The 21,724-nt window shown below is 44.5% G+C and overlaps 1 protein-coding gene across 1 annotated transcript in view; it reads right to left on the reverse strand.

The window, feature by feature from the left end:
- The window catches only part of LOC126198690 (myrosinase 1-like), a 103,365-nt gene that overhangs the window by 33,558 nt on the left and 48,083 nt on the right, over positions 1 to 21,724 (reverse strand). The window contains exons 3-6 of the mRNA XM_049935186.1: positions 19,563 to 19,697; positions 17,634 to 17,756; positions 15,212 to 15,395; positions 1,354 to 1,448 (exon numbers count right to left, since the gene is read on the reverse strand). Coding sequence (XP_049791143.1) covers positions 1,354 to 1,448; positions 15,212 to 15,395; positions 17,634 to 17,756; positions 19,563 to 19,697 — 537 coding nt within the window. The remainder of the gene's footprint in view (positions 1 to 1,353; positions 1,449 to 15,211; positions 15,396 to 17,633; positions 17,757 to 19,562; positions 19,698 to 21,724) is intronic.

The following is a 21,724-nucleotide window of genomic DNA, read 5'->3' on the forward strand; positions in this document are numbered from 1 at the left end:
TCTCGGAACTTGTTCATTTAGGATCTCACGCACTACATGAGTGTAGTGAGTATGCGTTCCGTGTTTCCGCAACCATATGTCTTCTGTGAGGCCTCTTTCCTTCATCTGAGGTATTGACCATTACACTTCCACGTGTAAGTAGCTTTCCCCTTTCTAGCACGTCAGCTGCGATAAATAGCATATTCATCTGTAAAAAAACCGGTACGATTCACTGCATTTCGAAACCGAAACAGTCATCTTCCTTCCTCTCGGAGGCCTACCTTTAACGCAGTCAAAAGCAAAAGCCCGTCTTTCCCAACCCAGAACTACTGCCTTTCGCAGTGGGCCTTATTAAATCTGGAATGCTCCTGTAACCTGTCTCATTGTCTGTCCCGTGTGTTGTCGTTGTTGCACCCACACACTTTTCACAAAGTGAGCGTCCCTCAATAGTGTAACCGCGACCGCTCTCATTTACCATGGCCACAAATTAAAACTCGACGGCAACTGCGACTGTCACTGTGAAAACACATAAAGATAAATTCCAATAATTGATTTCAACAACTGATAAAAAGTAACATAGCTACCAACCTGTATAATAAAGCTGATACTAAACAGGGGTTACGAGGGTACAGGAACTTCTTGTCAACCCTGTACAGGGTTAATCGGAACTCCACTAACATACTTTTAGACATTGTTCTGGGATATATTCTGAGCTTGTGTGAGGTTCCCACGGTCTACGACGACTCATTGCAGAATTATTGCATTTAGTTTAGTTTCTTGCTGCAGCCAGCTTGTATCTGCATTGCACTGAAAACAGTTGACAATAGTTCCATTCACGGAGGAAGCGTCAACTTCATAATGCCTATGAGAATGATACGTAGGCAGCTGGAGTATATTCACCCGTACCGTTGCGAAAACCACCTTCTGGAAAATTCTATAAAAGTTTTCATGAGATGCTGTACAATTCTACGTGTGGTTCCCAACAAGTACTGTTCAGCGGTTCTTTTACGCTCTCTGCTTAGGAAGCAATCTGAGGTTTATCCGCTTTCTTGTTTCCTCTATACGTTTATCTATTACTCCGATTTACCACAAATTACAGATGCTGCAGAAGCATTTTAGTGCAGATCACAGAAATGTTTTGTAAGCAATCTCTGCTGTATAGCAAGGGCAGATTCTAAAATAAAATGACCTTGTAAAAGGTAGATGCCAGTAGAGATTCTCCATAGTATTAGCCGTACAACTTTCCATTACAGTGGCACTATAATTACTATATGGCTTGATTGTAGAACATAGATATAGTCACAGTTTGCATCGCAGACGTGACATTAGGACTCTCAGGAAGTGGACGAGCGACGTAAGGAAAACTAAACCTACCTCAAACTGGAACATTCGCTCCTGTGCTGCCAGCGTCTCCTCTCGGTCGTCCAGAGGTTCGAACCAGCTAGTGCTCAGTGAGATGCCGACTCTGCCTGCAAAAAACAAGAAACAGAACAGGTACAGTATATGACGCCGATATCAAACAGTATCAGGAAAGGGGCTAGTCTCTGACTTTACTCGTATAAGCGTTTTCCTTGGTATGTAGCTCTTAATTGTGTATCCTCAAGTTCTCTTCCTATCCTATAAGTATCTACCACATTCAGAATCTACAAATGGTACCTAGAATATCTGTTCGACAATGCGTGTTTGCTGCTGGCTTCTGTCGGTGCCTAATGGTACAGGAACTTTACGAAACGAGCTTCTCGCCAGGCCATGAACGCCTTGTGGATGTCTATCGCCGCCGTGTCATCCTGTGCCTTGCGGCATGGAGGGCCTTTTCGCAACCTTCCAGGCCAAAGTAACTGTTTTGTGCAATGGAAAAGTGTTCTGCGTAATGGGACGACGTTAGTGTTAGCTTCCACGCTGCAAGTGTCCTAGGAAGCAGACATAGAAGCAGTCACATATCTAATATTGCTCACATCTCGATGAGTGTAACGATTTACTTTGACATTTGTGGACATAATACGCCGTCTGTTCCACCATCGAGCCACAGACAGCTTTGGAAGACATCGTTCATCGCACATCTAAGTGACTTTGAACACTTTCAAAAGTCAGAATCCTCTCGTTCAAGAAAATTTACGAACAGTTTAATTTTCATATCTGGATATAATCGTATTTTAATTGATCTGACGAATTTTAATTCTGTAATAAATGTGCCTTGACAGAAACTAAGTTGAATGGTTGCTCAATAATTAATAGTTCCAGTGTTCATGTCTTCTATATTGAAACATGCTTTACAGTCATTTTACATGATCTTATTTCAAACTATATCGATTAATAATTATTTTATGTTTTTTATATTCAGTGATATATTTTGCAGTTTGAAATTTTTCTCTGATGTGGATGATTGAATGTCACACGGTGTCATCTTATTAACAGATACACAAGATATCTGACTCGCGTTATTTTTGTCTATTGTTTGTCATTATACGTATTTAAATAATTTTTTGTGGTAAGTTCTCTTACATTAGTGAAATTTGCGTATCTTTGTGTTGCATTTAATGAATACAGGTGAGCTGTAGCTTCAACCATTTGAAGTCTGTGCTCTGGCCAATTAGGTACATCAGGTTATTTTTCATTGGCGGAAGTTTAAAACATTGCGGGTAGTTTGAATCTGGCACATAGACTGTGACAGAAACTTCAGTTCCGATACGTGTCGGATTGTGGTTTCCCAAAGTCGTGAAGGACGCGCAGCAAAGAAGGTTGTAGTAAGTATAGGATGCAGTACTCCCATTCCATCGAACGTTATGTAGATAAACACTTGGCGGTTGCTGTTAATGAACATGGTACGTGTCTGCTGGTGGCAACAGATGCGAATGTAAAATCATCTCTGTGCCACAGTAGGCAAACTGTCGTACAGGTTGAGATCTTAGGGGACACATTACAGGAATTGGACCTCATTGTTTTAAATCTAGAAGACCACCTGTGTATAGTCGAGGGACGGGCAGCTGTAGCCACTAACACAGACGTCACTTTGGCAAACCTCAAGCAGCAGCTAAGGTTTATAGTTGGCAAGCAGAGGAAAGCAGGAGTGTGTTGGACATCATGAAATTGGTTTAGGATGCTTTAGTTGCCTACCTTCCAGCATTTCCAATGGAATCGCATCCGGTACTTGTAGACTTGGGTGCGCAGGTACTAACCGAACTTTTGCTAAGAGCGCGGACTTTTATATTCGTAATAATAAGGTAAACAGTCAGGCTACAATCACTTGGAGCCCAGAACATCCCACGATGAGCCGAAGCGTAAGATCGAGAAGAAGAGCTTATCAACGAGCTCTAAGGGATCACAGTGCGCTTCCAGGTTCGTTGACTCTAGGCCAATTAAGAGGCTCTACAAACAATCTTCAGGAAAAAAAAAAAACACTGGGACAAACTCTTACGAAGACAACTGAAATTTAATATATGGGGAAGACCTACAAATTATTTACTGAAAAGTTGTGTGTGTGTGTGTTTGAGGTTTACGGGCGCTAAACAGCGGGGTCATCAGCGCCCAAACGCATAAAAACAGAAACACATGCAGTGAAGGGACTAAGACGGACAGCGAACAAGGAGTACGGCTAAAAGAGACAGACCTGACGCAGTTTCAAATCCTCACATACAGAGGCAAAACAAGAGGAGAAGGAACACACGAAAAAGGAAGGGAAACAAGGAAAAGAGAACAGAAACCGAAGGGAAACAAGGAGGTAATCGTGACTGGCTGACCTCTGAGGAGAACCTCATCCCGCCTGGATGACTGGTAGGACGTACGCCATGGCCGCGTGGTGGCCTTGACCAGACGCAGCTTATTTTCACCGACTGCCAGCCACTCCTCTTCCCACTGACGCAGAACGCGAAAACGCAGGAGGGAGGTAACAGCATGGAGGGGGACGGCACATGCAACAACATGAGGGAGGGAACACGCATCTTTGGCAGCCACATCCGCCAGTTCGTTTCCCCTAATACCCACGTGCCCCGGCACCCAGCAGAAGGAAACCTCCTTCCCCTGCCGTTGCAGGTGGAGTAGGGCATCATGGATGTTCTGGACGACCGTATCCGCTGGGTACAAGTGTTGCATGGTCTGAAGGGCACTCAGGGAGTCAGAACAGATGAGGAACTTACGACTGGGAACACATCTCATCTGCTCCAATGCCCGCAGGATCGCAAACAATTCGGCATCAAAGATGGTAAACGCCGCAGGAAGCCGTAACTTCACGACTCGATCAGGGAAAACAACAGCACAACCAACAGAGTCCCCCTGTTTAGAGCCATCCGTAAATACTGGTACATGGTCGGGATGCTGGTTTAAAATGTCATAAAATAAGGAGGTAAAAACAAACGCAGGAGTGCAGCTCCTCCGGTACTCCGACAAGTCTAAAAGGACGCTGGGCCTCTGGAGCAACCAGGGAGGCAGGCGAGTAAAACCTTGTCGTTGGGGGCCCACACGCTCGACACCAAGGGACTCAAGCAAATGCTTGGCACGAATCCCAAATGGTCTCGTTGCCCGGGGACGACTGGAAAAGAGACGTTCCATAGGCGGTCGGGCAATGGTAGGGTACGCAGGGGAGGTAGGACAGGCAAGGAATTGACACACCCGTCGCACCATGAGGAGTTTCCGCCGGATGGCGAGCGGCGGTTCCCCTGCCTCAGCACACAGGCTGGGGATGGGACTGGTACGGAAGGCACCAGTGGCCAGCCTGATACCCTCATGGTGTACTGCGTCAAGGATCTTCAGATACGAAGGCCGTGCGGACCCATACACGGTGCAACCATACTCAAGACGCGATCGGACGAAAGCCCTATAAAACTACAGCAGACGCGCCCGATCTGCTCCCCAGGACCGATGGCTCAGACACTTCAAAATATTCAGCGCCTTCAGGGCCCGCACCTTGAGGTCTTTAAGGTGAGGCAACCACGACACTTGGAATCAAAAGTGAGGCCCAGGAACCTCACAGTGTCTCTAAAAGGAAGAATGGTGTCCCTCAGACGCAATTCAGGGGAGGTAAAGAGACGTCGAGAACGATTAAAATGAACACACACACATTTGTCTGCAGAAAAGGTAAAACCCGTCTTCGCAGTCCATGCCTCTAATCGCTGTATCGTAAGCTGCAACTGCCGACTAGCAGTGACAAGACTGGAGGAAGAACAGAAAACAGCAAAATCGTCCACAAACAACGAGCATTGGGCAGGACTCCGGACAGTGGACGTGATACTGATAATGGCGACGGCAAAGAGGGTGACACTTAAAACGCTTCCCTGAGGAACACATACAAATCAGATAGCACATTACCAACCCTATATCGAAAGAGGCGGTGGGAAAGAAAGGACCGAATGAAGATGGGGAGACGGCCACGAAAGCCCCACTCATGGAGTTGATTGAGGATATGGCGGCGCCAAGTAGTGTCATACGCATTATGAATGTCAAAGAAGACACCTAGACAATGCTGGTTACGCAGGAAGGCCTGCTGGATGGCCGCCTCAAGCAGGGTCAAGTTGTCGATAGTGGAACGACATCTCCGAAAGCCACACTGAGAGGGGCTAAGGAGCTGCCTGGTCTCGAGCAGCCAAACCAGGCGACGGTGGACCATGCGTTCCAACGTCTTCCCGACACAGCTCGTCAAAGCAATACTCCGATAACTACTGGGATGCGTTCGGTCCTTCCCCGGTTTGAGGAGGGGGATCAAAATCGCCTCCCTCCACGAGTCAGGGTACGTGCCAGATAACCATATCATATTAAAAAAAATTCAGGAGAACTTCCTTGGAAGGCAGTAACAAGTGCTGCAGCATGCTGTACCGGATTTGATCATGGCCAGGCGCAGTATCATGAGCCTCAGACAGCGCCGAATCCAGTTCCCACATTGTGAAGGGGCGGTTGTAGGGTTCAGAATTTGGAGACCGGAAGTCCAAGTGACCCCTCTCGATGGCAGTGCGGTAGCGGCAGAAAGCTGGATCACAGTGAATAGTAGCGGTAGATTCCGCAAAATGCATATCCAGTGTCTGGGCAATGTCTCTTGGCGCCGTGAGGAGACTTCCCTGATGCAGCAATGCCGTGACAGGTAGCTGGCCGAGTTTCCCGGAAATCCTCCTGATGGCTTCCCATACTTTCGTAGAATTAGTGGAACGGGAGATGGAGTTCAAGAACGATTGCCATGACCGTCGTTTGCTCTCTTTAATTACTCGCCGCGCTTGGGTCCTTGCCACCCGAAAGGCCGCAAGATTGTCAGCTGAGGGACGGCACTTGAAGCGGCGCAGAGCTGCACGGCGGGCTCGGATGGCTGTGCGGCACTCAGTGGTCCACCAAGGGACAGGACGCCTCTTGGGATGACCGGATGACCGTGGGATTGACAATTCAGCAGCATGGGAGATCACGGCTGTAACATGGTCTACCCATTCGTAGACGCTGGCACGGTGTTGCAAAACAGCCAGTTGGCTGAGAAGTGTCCAGTCAGCTCTGCAGAGGTGCCACCGGGGCGGCACTGGTAATGCCATAGCCTCAGCCAGGAGGCGAATCCAAAAGGGGAAGTGGTCACTAGAATGGAGGTCTGCAGCAACCTCCCACAGAGCAGAATCCGCGAGTGCTGGAGAGCAAAAGGAAAGGTCAATGGCTGATGACGACCCTGAAGCAGTACAGAAATGAGTGGGAGCACCAGAGTTGAGGATGCACAGTTCTTCAGACATCATGAGGTTTTCCAGAATGCGACCCCTGGGGCAAGTAGTCATAGAGCCCCATAAGACATTATGAGCATTGAAGTCCCCCAGAAGAAGAAATGGGCGGGGGAGTTGGCTAATAAGGTCTGTGAGAGCCTCAGAGTCTATCGCATCCTGAGGTGGTAAGTAAAGTGAACAGACTGTGAGCCTCCGACCCACAAGAAGATCAACTGCAACTGCTTGCAAGTCTGTAACGAGAGGGAGCTCAGATGAGGGGTGCATGTCACGGACAAAAACCGCTACACCACCCTTTGCCCTTTCCCCCGTCAGATCATCTTTCCGATATACGGTATAGCCCCGTAAAGAAGGAGCATCAGTGGCCCGAAAATGTGTCTCTTGGAGACATAAGCACAAAGGTCACTCTCGTACAAGGAGTTGTAATTCGGCCACATGCGTCCTGAACCCGTTCAGGTTCCACTGTAATATGGGAGCCAGTGATCAGGGTGGCTGAACTTTCACCCTGCTCCTAGTTTTGGAGGAGAGCCCGTACTGGCCGGAGATTTATTCCTGGGGCGAGAAGATCGCCCCCGGTCGACATCAATGTCCATCAGCTCCGATGACGACCCACGGGAGATGTCAGTACGATGGCCTCGTCATCGGACCGACCCTGACCAGTCTCCTCAGGTGGCAAAACCTTCACCTTCGGCGTCTTTGTCTTGGGGGGCTTAGAAGGCAGAGCCTTGGCAGCAGGTGGAGCTGTACCCGCCTGGGCAGAAGGCGCGATATGGGAAGAGGCAGGAAGTACCCCAATGTCAGCAACCACGGCCTTGTCCGACGTTGCGGGGAGAGCCGCAGGTTTCAAAGCAACCGCAGCAGCACAAGTGCACTGGCAAACGCAGGTATTAGTGCTAACACTAGCAACCTCCGTTTGCGTAGCAACAGTGGCCATTTGTACCGGTTTTTTCAGAGCGGAAGCGAAAGATGTCGTAAACACAGGAGGTTGCATGGTCTTAAAGAGCTTCTTGGCCTCACCATAGGGGATGTGCTTAGATGTTTTGATCTCCTGGATCTTCCGTTCAAATGGTTCAAATGGCTCTGAGCACTATGGGACTTAACATCTGTGGTCATCAGTCCCCTAGAACTTAGAACTACTTAAACCTAACTAACCTAAGGACATCATCACACACATCCATGCCCGAGGCAGGATTCGAACCTGCGACCGTAGCAGTCGCGCGGTTCCGGACTGCGCGCCTAGAACCGCTAGACCACCGCGGCCGGCGATGTTCCGTTCGTCGAGATAGATGGGGCAGACCCGGCTCCAGACAGGGTGACTCCCAGAGCAATTCACGCACTTCACAGGCGATGAACAATCGGCTCCTTCATGGGTAGGCTGACCACATTTACCACAAGTGGCTATCCCATTGCACCCCAACGTAGTATGCCCAAAGCGCTGACATTTAAAACAGCGCATTGGGTTGGGGAAATATGGCCTTACTGGTAAACGTAAGAACCCCGATTTAACATGCTCTGGGAGTCGTGGGCAACTGAACGTGAGAATAAACGAGTCGGATTTGACTAGGTTCCCATCGACTCGTTTCATAATGTGCTGCACGTCAACAATACCTTCATCAGCCCATTCAGATTTTAACTCGTCTGTGGGGATATCCACCAAGTCCCGACATGTCACAACACCCTTACTGTAGTTCAGAGTGGAGTGGAGCTCGGTCTCGATAGCGTACTCACCGAGACAGGTTGCCTTCCGAAGAGAAGTGACTTGACGGGAACTAGATGTCTCAACTAACAGAGTCCCATTGCGCAGTCGCTTCACAGATTTAAGTGTTCCTACAATTCCCTCAAGACCCTTGTGGATATAAAAGGGAGAAACCCTCTCAAAGCTACCCTCCTTCCGTTTAATAATCAAAAACACATTCTGATTATCAGCATGTGCTCTGTTACGACAGTCTGATAAATCTCGATCAACACTAGGCGCTGGAGGACTCGCAGCACGAAGTCGCTTCTTCGATGGGGTGTGTTTTCCTACCAGTGGCCCACCCAAGCCACTGGTAGGGGGAAATGTAGAGGTCGAAGGATCCATTGCGGTCCCACGAGCAGCTAGGGAACTAAAGGTCCGCTCAGACAGAGCCCCGCGTGCCTGAGTAAGCCGTATACAACTGGGGTGCGGCAGGTGCCCCAGAGGTTGCCCGCTTGCGACTGTTCCACCCCAACAGCCATGCATCTCATAGGCGCGGAGCACACCGTAAGATTGAGGGGTTTTTATAGAGGTTGGCCTTCCTCGCAATCCAGGCGGTCAAGCCAAGATTACCATTCCCCGCAGCACACAACATTCCACCGCCGCGCCATACGGTGGTCGCTGAAGCATGTCCGGGGGTTACGGTGACAGGAGACCGGCGGCGCCGACCAGTCCCCAGCTCAGGACCCCGGGGTCGCCATGCCCGTACTCAGCAAATGAATGCTGAGCCCCTGGGGGGTACTGAAAAGTTAAAGGGACCTACTATGATACGACAGCTGGTTGGAGGGTGTCAGCAAAATGTCTGTTAATCGCCCTACTTCCTGATGACAACACAGACACAGACACTGAAACTCAAGCACAACGTAGAAGTGAACTAGGTAACGAGTACGACAATCAAATGTTGGTGATACATTTCGCTCAAGAAGAAGTTGCTGTCGGAATTTCCAAGCTCAAACTTGGAAAGGTTCCTCGTCCGGACTGCGTCTACTGAGCGCTTGTGCGAATGATAGGTCCACAGACAGTGCGATATTTGATAGCATTACTAAACGAGGCGTTGCGAATAGGTAAGATCCCGTCGCTGTGGTAAAAAGTTAGAGCAGTAGTGATTAAAGTGGCAAAAAAAGAACCGGCGTTACATACCTTTTGTTTATTAAACGTCTTGAGCAAAGTCTAGGAAACTTCTCTGCGATCGGCTGCAGGCGCACAGAGAGCTGTTGGGTCTAAACTAGGGTCAATATGGATTCAAAAAAGGGAATTCTATAGATGATGCGGTCAATATAACTTTCCAGACTGTAGAAAATTCAACAACAAAGTATGCAGTCACGCTCATGATTAACATCACAGGCGCTTTCGACAATCATTGGTGGCCTGCGATGCCTGCAAGCCTTCTATTACTTAAGGCCCCCAGATCTCTCTATAAGAAGTTTGAGTAAAGTAACCAAAAAGGTTACCAAGGGCTGCCCTCTAGGCTCCATAAGTACTCCACTGTTCTGGGATCTTAGTATCGAACCCCTGTTACATCTATCAGAGAGGGCTGACGCTTCTGAAGGTGTTTTCGCAGATGCGGATGACATTCTAGCAGTTTGTAAGGTGTCAGGCAAATCCAACATCTTCCATGAAAACCCTGACATGATAAGCAAATCCAGCAGTATGTCACATAGCTCCGAATAAATCGTGACATTCAATTAACCAAAGTAATACGATTAACGAGTGAGCAAATGGAATACCACAGTCTAACACAAGAATGGCTAAATGCATGTCATACCTTCCCACCGTGAAACAGACGCAGTTCCGAGGGGAGAAACGAAAACAGAATCCGAGAGCAGAACCGTGTTAAGCTAGAAGGCGCTACGATAAGGGACGGAGACCCACGTCGCCAGCCGACCGCCAAGAACCCTCCAGCCCTCCAGATAGAGCCCTCCAGAAAAACAGTATAGATCATACAATAACACTAAAAGGGCCACACCAGCGGCAAGTTTTAGCGTGAGACTTTTTCGCGTCTCTGTTATGTTGCAAACGTTAAAAACATTGTCCACCACGAAAAGTATAACGTTTCTCATTGGATAGACAGAATTTTTGTAGGCGTAGCTTAACGTTAACATTGAGACCCTGATTGGTCAGATGAAAACACAGCCAGATATTTTTTTTTTTTTTTTTTTACAAACCAACTTCGGTAAATTGTAGTAGGGAGAAGTCAGGAGAGAGTTGCTTCCGAGATGGCGAGCTGTATGGAACTGCGCCGCCCGCCGCCCCCTGACGCTGCCTAACCAACGACAAGGTAATGAAAGCACGCGAAGCCGCATAACAGCGCATAAAGCTTCACACAGAACTGCAGAAGTCTCATATGTTACACCCCCTTTTTACATAATACTAGTGTCGATCGTCAATTAAATCTCATGGTGTTCACATTTGCTACTTGAAGTAAAAATCTGAACCGCGATGAATTTTCTCTTATATAATTATTGAGAAGCCACATCAGCCACTGTAATTTACGACAAGTTAGATAAGTAATTAAGGATAATTGAGGGTCACTGTAAACCATTTTGATAGTTTTCTCTTTAATGAAACTGAACTTAAATCTAGATTATAGATGTGATGTGGCATAGGTCATCCTTCGATCCATTGTAGAACTTGGAAACCCATTCAGGGAATATTCGTTCACATTTTTGTTGAACACAGTTGGATTTTATCGTCCTGTATTAAAATACTTCCTTTTATCAATAGTGCAATTTATAAACAATGTTTTGTTAGTAGAATAAAATTTCCAATGGTAAACTTAACTGCTTTTTCGACGTTATTTTACCAGCTAACTGAAAATAGGAAAGCCTTGAACCCCTTCCACTAAATTTAGTTAGTATTAAGATTTTTTTACAGGGAGTGCAGTGGAGCTGACGCTGAAATCATTAAATATTTGGTTATATCATCGCTAGTCTCATTGAACTCTTCTGAACTCTACATGTCATGTGTCGTCTGGCGTCTCCTTATCAACAACCCTAAAAAACACGCTCAGAGCGTCGTTGCGCTAAAGTGGCAGGGAGACACGACTTAGAACAAACAGACACCACGCAGAATGTTAGAAGTTGTGTCTGCAGACTCCAGGATGAGACTTGAGGAAAAGGCGAATGATGTGCTTGATGAGATGCAGCATTGGTGCAAGAGCAAGAAACTGACTGTAGCTGTTCATAAAGCCATATACATACCTCTGAAGGGAAGATTTTCTCTTGCCAGAAATCCTTTCCTGTGGCTTGATGGAATACCTGTAAAACCTGGAACTGTTTACAGATACTTAGGCATTCTTCCTGACGAGGAAAGAATCTTTCTAGAACCCGTTGAATCTGTTACTCAGAAAGTGGCCAAAGTTATGTATAAGACTGCCCGCAGTGGCACTGCTGACTATAAATTACCCTTGCATGTGGTGCGGTCATACCAGGAAGCTATCTTCAACGCAATTGTGGGTTTCGCTGCAAGCATCTGGGCCCATCGCGTTAGACTAGACAGCTACAAAACAATACTGCGACGAATTCAGCGGAGCGTACTTCTGAGGCTCACCGATGGGTTTCTCACTACACCTGTAGAAGGTTTACCCTCGGGATAGTCCGACGGATATCGTAGTAGGTTACAGGGCAGCGCTGTGTTGGTTGGGGCGTGAGCAATATGATCGTGTCTGCGAGATCAGAGGAACGCATATTACTGATAAGACGTTTAGAAGCCTGGAGGTTAGGTGAATGGCAAGATGACTGGTTCACTAGGAGCACTTCAAGGCGTGTTTACAGCATATTCCCAAGTATGAGGACGCTTCATAGCCCTACTCGAGGTATGGTCCATCTTTTAATAGGTCACGGTCCTTATCCCACATATCTGCAATGAGTGGGACGCAGTGACACATCAGTCTGTGAGTGCGGAGATGAAGGTTCCGCTGACCATGTCGTTCTCAGATGCCCCTTTTATCACGTAGACTGCAGGCAACTAGACAGTCTGTGAGTGCGCGGAGGAAGGGCCCGCTGATCATCTCGTTCTCAGATGCCCCTTTTTCCAGGTAGACTGCAGGCAACTAGACACCGGTCTGCAAACAATTGTAAGTGACCAAAACTTGCGACTAAAGTCAGTATGATATCACTTCAGATATCTTAAAGGCAACTGCTTAACTTTCAACCTATAAGATCAAGAGGACGCTCTGAGTATCAAATTAATGTCAACAGATCTCAAGAATCGTTTCCTCAATCATTATTCCACTTAGAGAAACTGCAAATACTTATGCATAAATTAGGAGAAAAGAGGAATAAAATAAAAAGAAAAGAAATAATGATATGGTCACCCACAGGGGTATCTGTAGACTCCAGGATTACCCAGGGATGCACGTACCATTGTGGGTGATGTAGAATAGAATAGGAACGACAGGTTTAGAGGTAGGCGTAGTTCTGTTGGTCGGTAAACCTCGAGTTCTTCCGAGGCTGACAGTGCATATCTAGTAAAGTAAAATGGAAGTTATTCACTTGGAACTTGCGGTAATTTCCTTTATTTTACATTTCTGAATTGAATTGAAATTTACAAAGCCGTTGTTGAACCCATTTGCTCTTTCAGGTTTGTTACTACGGTTCATGTCGGTTTACGTTGTAAAAGTTCTTATGTCGTTTACGCAATTACTCTTTTGAGGTCGCTTCTTAATAGGGAATGTGACTTTCAATAACGAAAGCGACACAGAGGTAGGTTTTTCCCACTCCTAAAATAATTCATGTTACTTTATTAGTAATAAGTGCAAATGTTATGGCTTATTTCTGTAAACAAGGTTGAAATTAAAATAAATCCATTAAGTACAATCTTAAAGTGAGTCGATATTGTATGTGGGTATCCGCTGTCACAAAAAAATGAGATTTCTTCATTCCTCTACAGGCTAGCAGGTTACTAGAAATAGGTATGAGTAAGATATTTATCCATAAAATCATCAACACTACTGACTAAAAGAGAAACTTACATTCATTTGTTACACACATTAAGTTAATGGAACGTAGCTATTGGGTAATATACGAGGGTCGTTGAATAAGTAATGCCCCAAATTAAAAAGACAAGCCATTAATATACATAAACAAACGTCCTTGTTGGTGTTTGACATTTTATGTTTGTTGTGTGCGCCTATTAAGTTTCTAACCGTTCTGGCAGATGGCAGAGCTGTAGTATAGCGTCAAAATGGCGTCTACATACGATTCACGTTACAGGCAGCGTGCTGTTACTGAATTCTTGTAAAGAAACCGTGGTGAACATCCATAAGCGTTTGTGTGCAGCTTATGGCGATGCTACAGTTGATAGGCGTACAGCTAAGCGATGGGCAAAGTAAGATACAGCCTCAGGAAATGCAGAAACAGAGCTTCATAATCAGCCACGCTCCGCATGTCCTGTCAGAGCCACTGCTCCACACATGCTGAATAATGCCTTTGACATTATATTCCTGGCGATCGGCGCATCAAAACCCGACAATTGGTTCTACAGTTGTCGGTCAGCATTGGAAGTGCGTCTGCAATGATCGAGGCTCGCGGATATTGAAAGGGCTCCCACGAATGCTCACAACGGACCACAAGATTCAAAGAAAGGCCATTTCATCTGAATTGTTGGATCGTTTCGAGACTGACGGAGAGGACTTTCTGTCACGAGGGACGAATGCTGGGTGCATCACTTTGCGCCGGAAACAAAAGGGCAGTCTATAGGTGGCATCATCCTCTTTCACCACAAAAAATGAAATTGAAGACAACCCCCTCTGCCGGAAAAGTCATGGTGACAGTCTTCTGGGGTTGTGATGGCGTCATTCTCGTGGATGTGATGCCAAGAGAGTCAACCATCAATTCAGAGGCATACGTGAAGACTCAAGAACCGTTTCCGACGTGTTCGATCGAACAAGAATCCAGCAGATATCTTGCTCCAACACGGTAATGCACGCCCACACACAAGTCAGAGAACCCGGGAACAGATCGCCAAATTGGGTTGGACATTATTGCCTCATCCACCCTTCAGTCCAGATCTGGCACCCTCGGAATTCCATCTCTCTGGGCCGCTTAGAAATTCTCTACGGGGAACACTCTTTGAAGATGGCGAGAATGTCAGTCATGCAGTGAAAACATGGCTACGCCTACAGGACTAGAGCTTTTGCCAGCAGGGAATACATGCTCTTCCACAATGTTGGTGCACGACCATAGAACGTGATAGACATTACGTAGAAAAAGAGGACATGTGCAGGACATGTTGATGTATATTGTCACCAAATTCTGACTCTTAACAATAAATGTGTTCTAAGAAAATGTGGGGCATTATTTATTGAACGACCCACGTACGAGCGAATTATCATCATTATAATAAGACTTTCTGTAACCGCTTCAGGATGGAATTCTCTCCAGACCTGGGTTCATACAGTTCGTTTTTAGCTGTGTGTTGGTCCAGCATTGTTCCGTCGCTTCTTCGCCATAGCCTTTGTTGTGTCTAGAAACCCATCGAAGAATTTCCTTAGTTCTAATGCAATCCATTTTCCTCACTGAATATCCTGCCCACCTCTATTTCTTTTTCATTATTGTGAATTATCCTGTTCCCTGATATTCAATTTTTGAAAGATTTTCGTGTTAAAATTCCATGTCTCACTGTGTTAATCAAAACAATACACGTACGGTATAAAGTACCCTCCACCACATGCTTCAAAATGAAGTACAGACTAATGATGTAGGTGTTTATTTTCTTTTTGTCTTCTTATGATAATAACTTTCTGCACACCTTTTTAACTTGCCTTGTAGTTGTTGCTAGCTAACTATATTTAAGTGAGCTTCAGTGTACGGTCTGGACTCACCGTTCTGCGTGGAGCGGTACTGCTCGTCGTAGAGGCGGTAGACCATGGCGTGCGCCCTGATGACGGTGTGCGACGCCAGGTAGTCGCCGATACCAGAAGCGTTCTGCGACGGGGCCTTCCCGCCGCTGCTAGCGTAGCCGCCAGTAAATGTGATGGGCTCGTTGAATGTCGTCCACACTTTCACCTGCGAAAGGAACGTGTTCCCACTGGACTGTCAGATGCTGGTGGTTTTACAGGGCTCTCTGAGAAAATGTGGCTGGATGGTAAACCGTCGCACCTCGTATTAACTTTCTGGGATCTATTCTTCATGACAATAGTTTCGACGGTGAGCATCAGTACTGTATTCAGTAGCCATTCTATTTTAAATTTAAACCTTTCATGCGTGTGTGTTCGATATGAGAACTGTCATGTCCGCTGCGAATTAATATATTATGGCATGCTCTTGGCCCCTATTTCACTTGAGAATGGCTCGTAAGGCCGAAATTGGCCAATGGTACGAAACGAATTACGTGTTAATGGAACAACAGTTTGAATCGCTCCAGTGTCCTTAAGTGTTGTTTGTTAACGAGACATCTGGCGAATGACGAAGTCAGGAGAAAGTCACACGTTGCCAACAAAAGGATTTGAGCTCTTCAAATATCACGTATTGGAGAAATATCTAACTGCAATATGGGGCCGTGAGAAAGAGTTATCATTTTATGATTAGAGTCTAGTTCAAAGTTGGTACTTGATGATTCACGACGTTCAGAGTTTCTAAAAAAAATAGTCACGCAAGGATACGCAACTGCCTCTCACTGGGTTTCATCTCGTCTAGTCTAAAATTTCGAAAATACCACGCACAATTTGTCTTTAACAACATCTAATGCAAGTACTACCGTCGTAACTGCAATTCATTAGTAAACTACTGCTTCTATGGCCTTAACGTTTCCTACTGTTTCTGGTGTTGCTTCTTTGTGTCATCCACTTGGTATTCCCTCATTGAAACCAGCAAAGTTCTTCGTAAGTCCTTCTAACATTGATTTGTTTCGCTAAATACTCCATTTCATTTACACTGCTGTACAATTACGGCTTCCATCCCAGTTGCTCTATGTTCCATAAGCTTGTGTTCCTGTTGGTCCCAGTAATTGAAGATCAGCACCTCTCCATTTGTCGCTTAGTGACATTCAGTTTTTCAATGAATTCCTCAGGTCACTTTCTCACTGTCAGAAGTCAGAACGCGTAATAGGCACTGAATGTCAATTATCCTTTTCAGAAACGCCAGAAGCTTAACACTGAAATTGACAATTATGTTACGAAAAGTAATCAATGCTAATTTCAGTCTTAAATCTATTCCATTTGCTGTTCGTCGTGCACGTGTCACCCACTTCCTATATAGAAATAAACGTCACTTGGTTCTTCATTATTTTGTTTTAGACCTACTGTTATAGATTATTGCAACATTGCGCATTTACTTTTCAAGCCACCTCTCAAAACTGCGCTAGCAAGCCCATAAATGAAGTCTGTTTGCGCTAGCGGAAAATACTAGACAATTATTCACGCTAATGATTGTGAGTAATCACCATATACATCAACTACTACGAAACTGTAATCCCACGATTAAGAAATCATGCCCCTGAATGAGATTTTCACTCTGCAGCGGTGTGTGCGCTGATATGAAACTTCCTGGCACATGAAAACTGTGCGCCGGACCGAGACACGAACTCGGGACCTTTGCCTTTCGCGGGCAAGTGCTCTACCAACTGAGCTACCCAAGCACGACTCACGCCCCCTCCTCACAGCTTTACTTCCGTCAGTACCTCGTCTCCTATGTTCCAATCATTACAGAAGCTCTCCTGCGGATAGAGCGTAAAAAAAATGAAAATGTGGTAAACATCACGCAGTGTATATGCAGTCTCTTGAGTTCCAATCAGTCCACTCATTTTTTTTTTAAAGAAAAAGAACAAAGATGGCGGAGCACTTGCCCGGGAAGGGCAAAGGTCCCGAGTTCGAGTCTCGGTCCGGCACACAGTTTTAATCTGCCAGGAAGTTTCATAGCAGTGCACACACCGCTGCAGAGTGAAAATCTCTTTCTGGAAACATCCCCTAGGCTGTGGCTAAGCCATGTCTCCGCAATATCCTTTCTTGCAGGAGTGCTAGTTCTGCAAGGACCAACGTTTCTCCCTTTCGACCCGAACAGAAAATCTGTTCGATCTCCACTTGACAGTATCTTTAATTCCTCACTGGTGTAAGACAGGGGACAGTAGCTTGCTTCGGAAACTACATCGATGGTTAAAAATATTGAGATCATGAGAAGATGTTACCGTATTTCACTTTACATATTCATTACTGTAGAACAAAATCCTACAAACCTTAGTTGTAGTTAAATTATCCTTACTAAGTATCATCAATAATAAGGGAAATATCAGTATACAAAGTAACTTACCCTGTCGCCGAAGTTGTCAAAGAGCACCCTGGCGTACTCGAGGAAGTAGTCCGCAAGGATGGGATTAGGCCAGCCACCTATGTACTGCAGAGCTTGCGGCAAGTCCCAGTGGAACATCGTCACCTGTAAGGTGGGAGACGTTGGCTATGAACATTACATATGATACATTTTCATGACGAAAATACCAAGATTGTCATTTATTTTATTTCCTTCAATTCCGTAGAAAATTACGGAGTATCAAGTGAATGTCACTGTGTCACAGTGACTGGAAAGGATAACATGACTGTAGGGAAAGAATTTCAGACGACATAGTTTGACAGGGATGCTAGGAAAAAAGATGATTTAATGTTTCGAAGTTATTTTAAGGACTGCCTCCACTTAGTTGAGCGGTTTACATAGGCCTCAAGAGAAGTCGAGAAATGAGTGAACAGGAAATTAAATGTAAAAGCGGGAAAAATGTAAGAGATAGATAGTGAACACCGATTTCAAATAAAACCGTAGCTGAATCTTTTGCAATAAGTGATTCAAGCCGTCGTACAATACAATGTAATATTCCAGTTAATCATTAAAACCAATTGTTAAAATTCTGTACTATGGTAGTGGTGCTAACAGTGTATTCGAGTGTGGATATGCCTGTTCTTGGATTTTAAATAGTAAAACTGTAAATTGCTTTTGAAACCTTTGTGGTTAGTTCATTCAATTACAGATACAAGTGTTTTCAACCATCTTATTTTCAGTCGGACTGTACCAATAGCCTTGGCAGTAATGATGTTGTAATTGGAGCCTAGTTAGGAGAGTATTTCTGTGTAAGCCGATATAAATACGTTTTATTACTTTCGTGGGGCGGCAATAAACTGGATAGTATGATGAAAAGCTGCTTATGCGCTACAAAATGATCTCATAACGTACGGATTTTTTTCGCTAGAGAGGAACTAAGTGACTGAAGATGCTTATGTTTTTCTGAAAAAAATCCCGTAAAAGTAACATAACAATTGGGTATAATGAAAGAAAGGAATTCTGAATGTTACGTAAGAAGCCACGTCAATACACATATACGAAACAGTAACAGCAGGCATATGGAACAAATCTGTAAACCGGCATCAAGAAACAATGTAAATGCATCAATGTCGTATACACACCTCGATTACATTTTAATTAATTTGAGCAAATTGTGTAACAGTATTTGGCACCGTCATGTACATGCAAAGAAACACAAAAAACCTAAAACTGAATCTTTTCTTTACACATAATACATATCACATTAGTCATAATTTATTTGTATGTTGGTGGTGATGGTGTTTTTACATGTATTTCTTTTTCTAAGGACTCAACTTTATCGTCATCACTGCCATTATAACTGCGATGCTTCATCAGTGGTTACAGCTTTATCAGAGTACCTTTAAATCATAGTTTTATTGGCAGTGTAAAACTAGTGTAAAAATATGTGAGTAGAACGAATCGGTCAAGAGCTGATATCTTGGGAACTTACATAGGCATACAGAAGTGAGTTGTACTCTGGAGGGAGTCAGAGGAGCAGCCCGTGACCGATCCCGATAAATAAAATTAAACTGTTTCCGCAGCGGGTGGTTCTATAGGCGTACTGAGTCCAAGATAGATCCGCGGATCCTTCCCTTTTATTTATACTGACAGGGTATTCACCCCTTCATTCTTGTTGGTATGTATTGTGTAAATGTTTCTTCACTTGCTAATATAAGGGGCCGAGAGGAATTTATGAGCAGCTTCCTCCTCAGATTGACTAGTAAGTTCCACAGACTGAAGACATTTTTACACTAACGTCTATAGGTTACATTAACGCTAGGATGGACATTTATGCTGCAGAAGAATGCTATGTGGAGCAGTGAATGGTCCAAGCATACTGTGCACCCCTCAATGGATTCCTCCAGAGAACAGACATTATAGCCTTCTTACCAGTGGCTGGATATCGTTCTCCAGTAATAGGTTGATGAGATTGTTGTAGTAGTCGATTCCCGGCTGGTTGATCACGTCCAGGTCCCCATTAGGCAGTATGCGAGGCCAAGAGATAGAGAAACGGTATACTTTAGCCTGAAACAAACAATGCAGTGTCACACTAGAATCTATACTGCTAGCGATGGTCAGCAGCGCAATAGTTACTGTACTGTGGAAGAATATTCAGCAAACGTCTCTGAAAACTAACAGCAAAAGGTGTTGAAACGCGGAAAGTAAACGTATGTCATTAATTAGACTTCGCAGGTGTCAAGCAATGTCGATCGCTATGTAGCTGACAAATGTCGAAATTTGCAGAATTTATCCAAGTTGAAGTGGCTGACTAATTGACAGTATTTTGTTCAGGTGTGTCACCTTCGAACACCTGGTGGACATATTAATTTCAACAGATGATGTATTTAAAAGAAGCCGTAAATGGTATTGTTGGTTGTGAATCTGTATTTTGTAACAGAACCCCCGTGAAGCTTACATTTCGTATTTGCTGGACCAACAAACAATTATCTCCATGCACGCTAATCGAGGGAAAACGTTATGTAATTCGACTCCAATATCTGCAATTCACGGAGACAGTATTTATCTAAGTTGGCTTTCGGTCTTTTGACAAACGTCAGACGGCTGTTTTCCCAGCTGATTCTGAGGAGCGGTTATGAACGAATAAGAGATTATTGAGGTTGGTCAGAACTGGCAATAGTTTTGGTGATACATGTTTGAAATCATAGCTATGTCAGTATGACTGTAAGAAGTAGGAAGCGTGTAGAAAATCATTATCACTCATAGTGGATGTTTCTGATTATCAACAGTTCAGTAAAGTTATTTCCAGTCTATACTGAGAAACGGTCCTCAGTTCACGTGGAAAAAGTTGTTTTGAAAATGATGGTTGTGACGTTACAGATGATGCTGAGGAAATTTACAAGCCCTTTTTACACTACAATATTATCGTACCTTCTGCGATGCTGCGATGCAACACCAGATTGTCGATGGTGTATTGGAAGTATGGAAAATATGCATAATCGTTAGAAATTTGACACGCTATGCTAAACAAAGGCCTCCGACACACTCTTCCATCTATTACAGTATTTTATACGCTTCCGTGGTTCTCTTGCTTGTTTCATAATGCCATCCACCAGGTTTCCATTTCATTGTGGTCCCAGCTTTTATTTATCCCTTGGAATAGAATGACATATCGACTTGCTCTGTCGACCATCTGTTCGACGACTTATATGTCCCAGATATAATTTTTAATACGGGCTTCATTACATTTATTCTTATCCGAGGAATTCCCATTGTTCTCTAAGCGGCTTTCTTGCGTTTAGAATACCTGCTTTGCAAACTTCAAGTTTTTGTTGCTCTGTAGGTGGTACTTTCAAACTTTCACTGTTGAGCTGTTCTATTTGTTGAAAGTTTTATATACTCGGAAAAAATACTACGTTATTTGCAAAACACAGGCAGTTCAAGTAATTTTGAATAACACGTATTTTTTCTCTGTGTCCAGAGTTTAATCATCTGCAAATATCCTCTAAGGCTGCTGACAATAGTTTTTTGTAATACAAAATGTCTTTGGCACCCCTTTATTATTCCTGTTTTCATCTTAAGTCCTATACGATCGTTGTAAAATCTATTTACTATTTGATTTCTGCTCAAAATATGTATAAGGACAAAATGCCATCTCATCCGATTCTACTAATGTATTCCGTCTGTCTTTTTTTGCGCCATTATTGTTCAGTTTTTATTCTGAAACTTGATCAAAATTGATATTTTTAAGAATTTACTGAAACCGCTAATAGAAACCTCTTCTTCTTCACCACAATGTGAACATGGTCATTCACAAATGATTCAGTATATGACGATTCTGAACTCACACTAGGAGCACCTTGTTGGAACATAGTCACTCACATAAATTACTTTGAGCTAGTGTAATAGGTGTATCAACACAAAGTGCGGTATCACGCGAGTATGTTATGCTCGAATTACACCCTGTTAAATGTCCCAATATTGGAACCATGCCGTAAAGAAATAACATGGGATGCGTTTCATTGACATTGTTGCAGTTTCGGTTAGATATTCATCACTCCAGATGATGATGTGCACCCTCTGTTCCTGGAACG

The sequence above is a fragment of the Schistocerca nitens genome, chromosome 8, assembly GCF_023898315.1.
Source record: "Schistocerca nitens isolate TAMUIC-IGC-003100 chromosome 8, iqSchNite1.1, whole genome shotgun sequence".
Lineage (NCBI taxonomy): Eukaryota > Metazoa > Arthropoda > Insecta > Orthoptera > Acrididae > Schistocerca > Schistocerca nitens.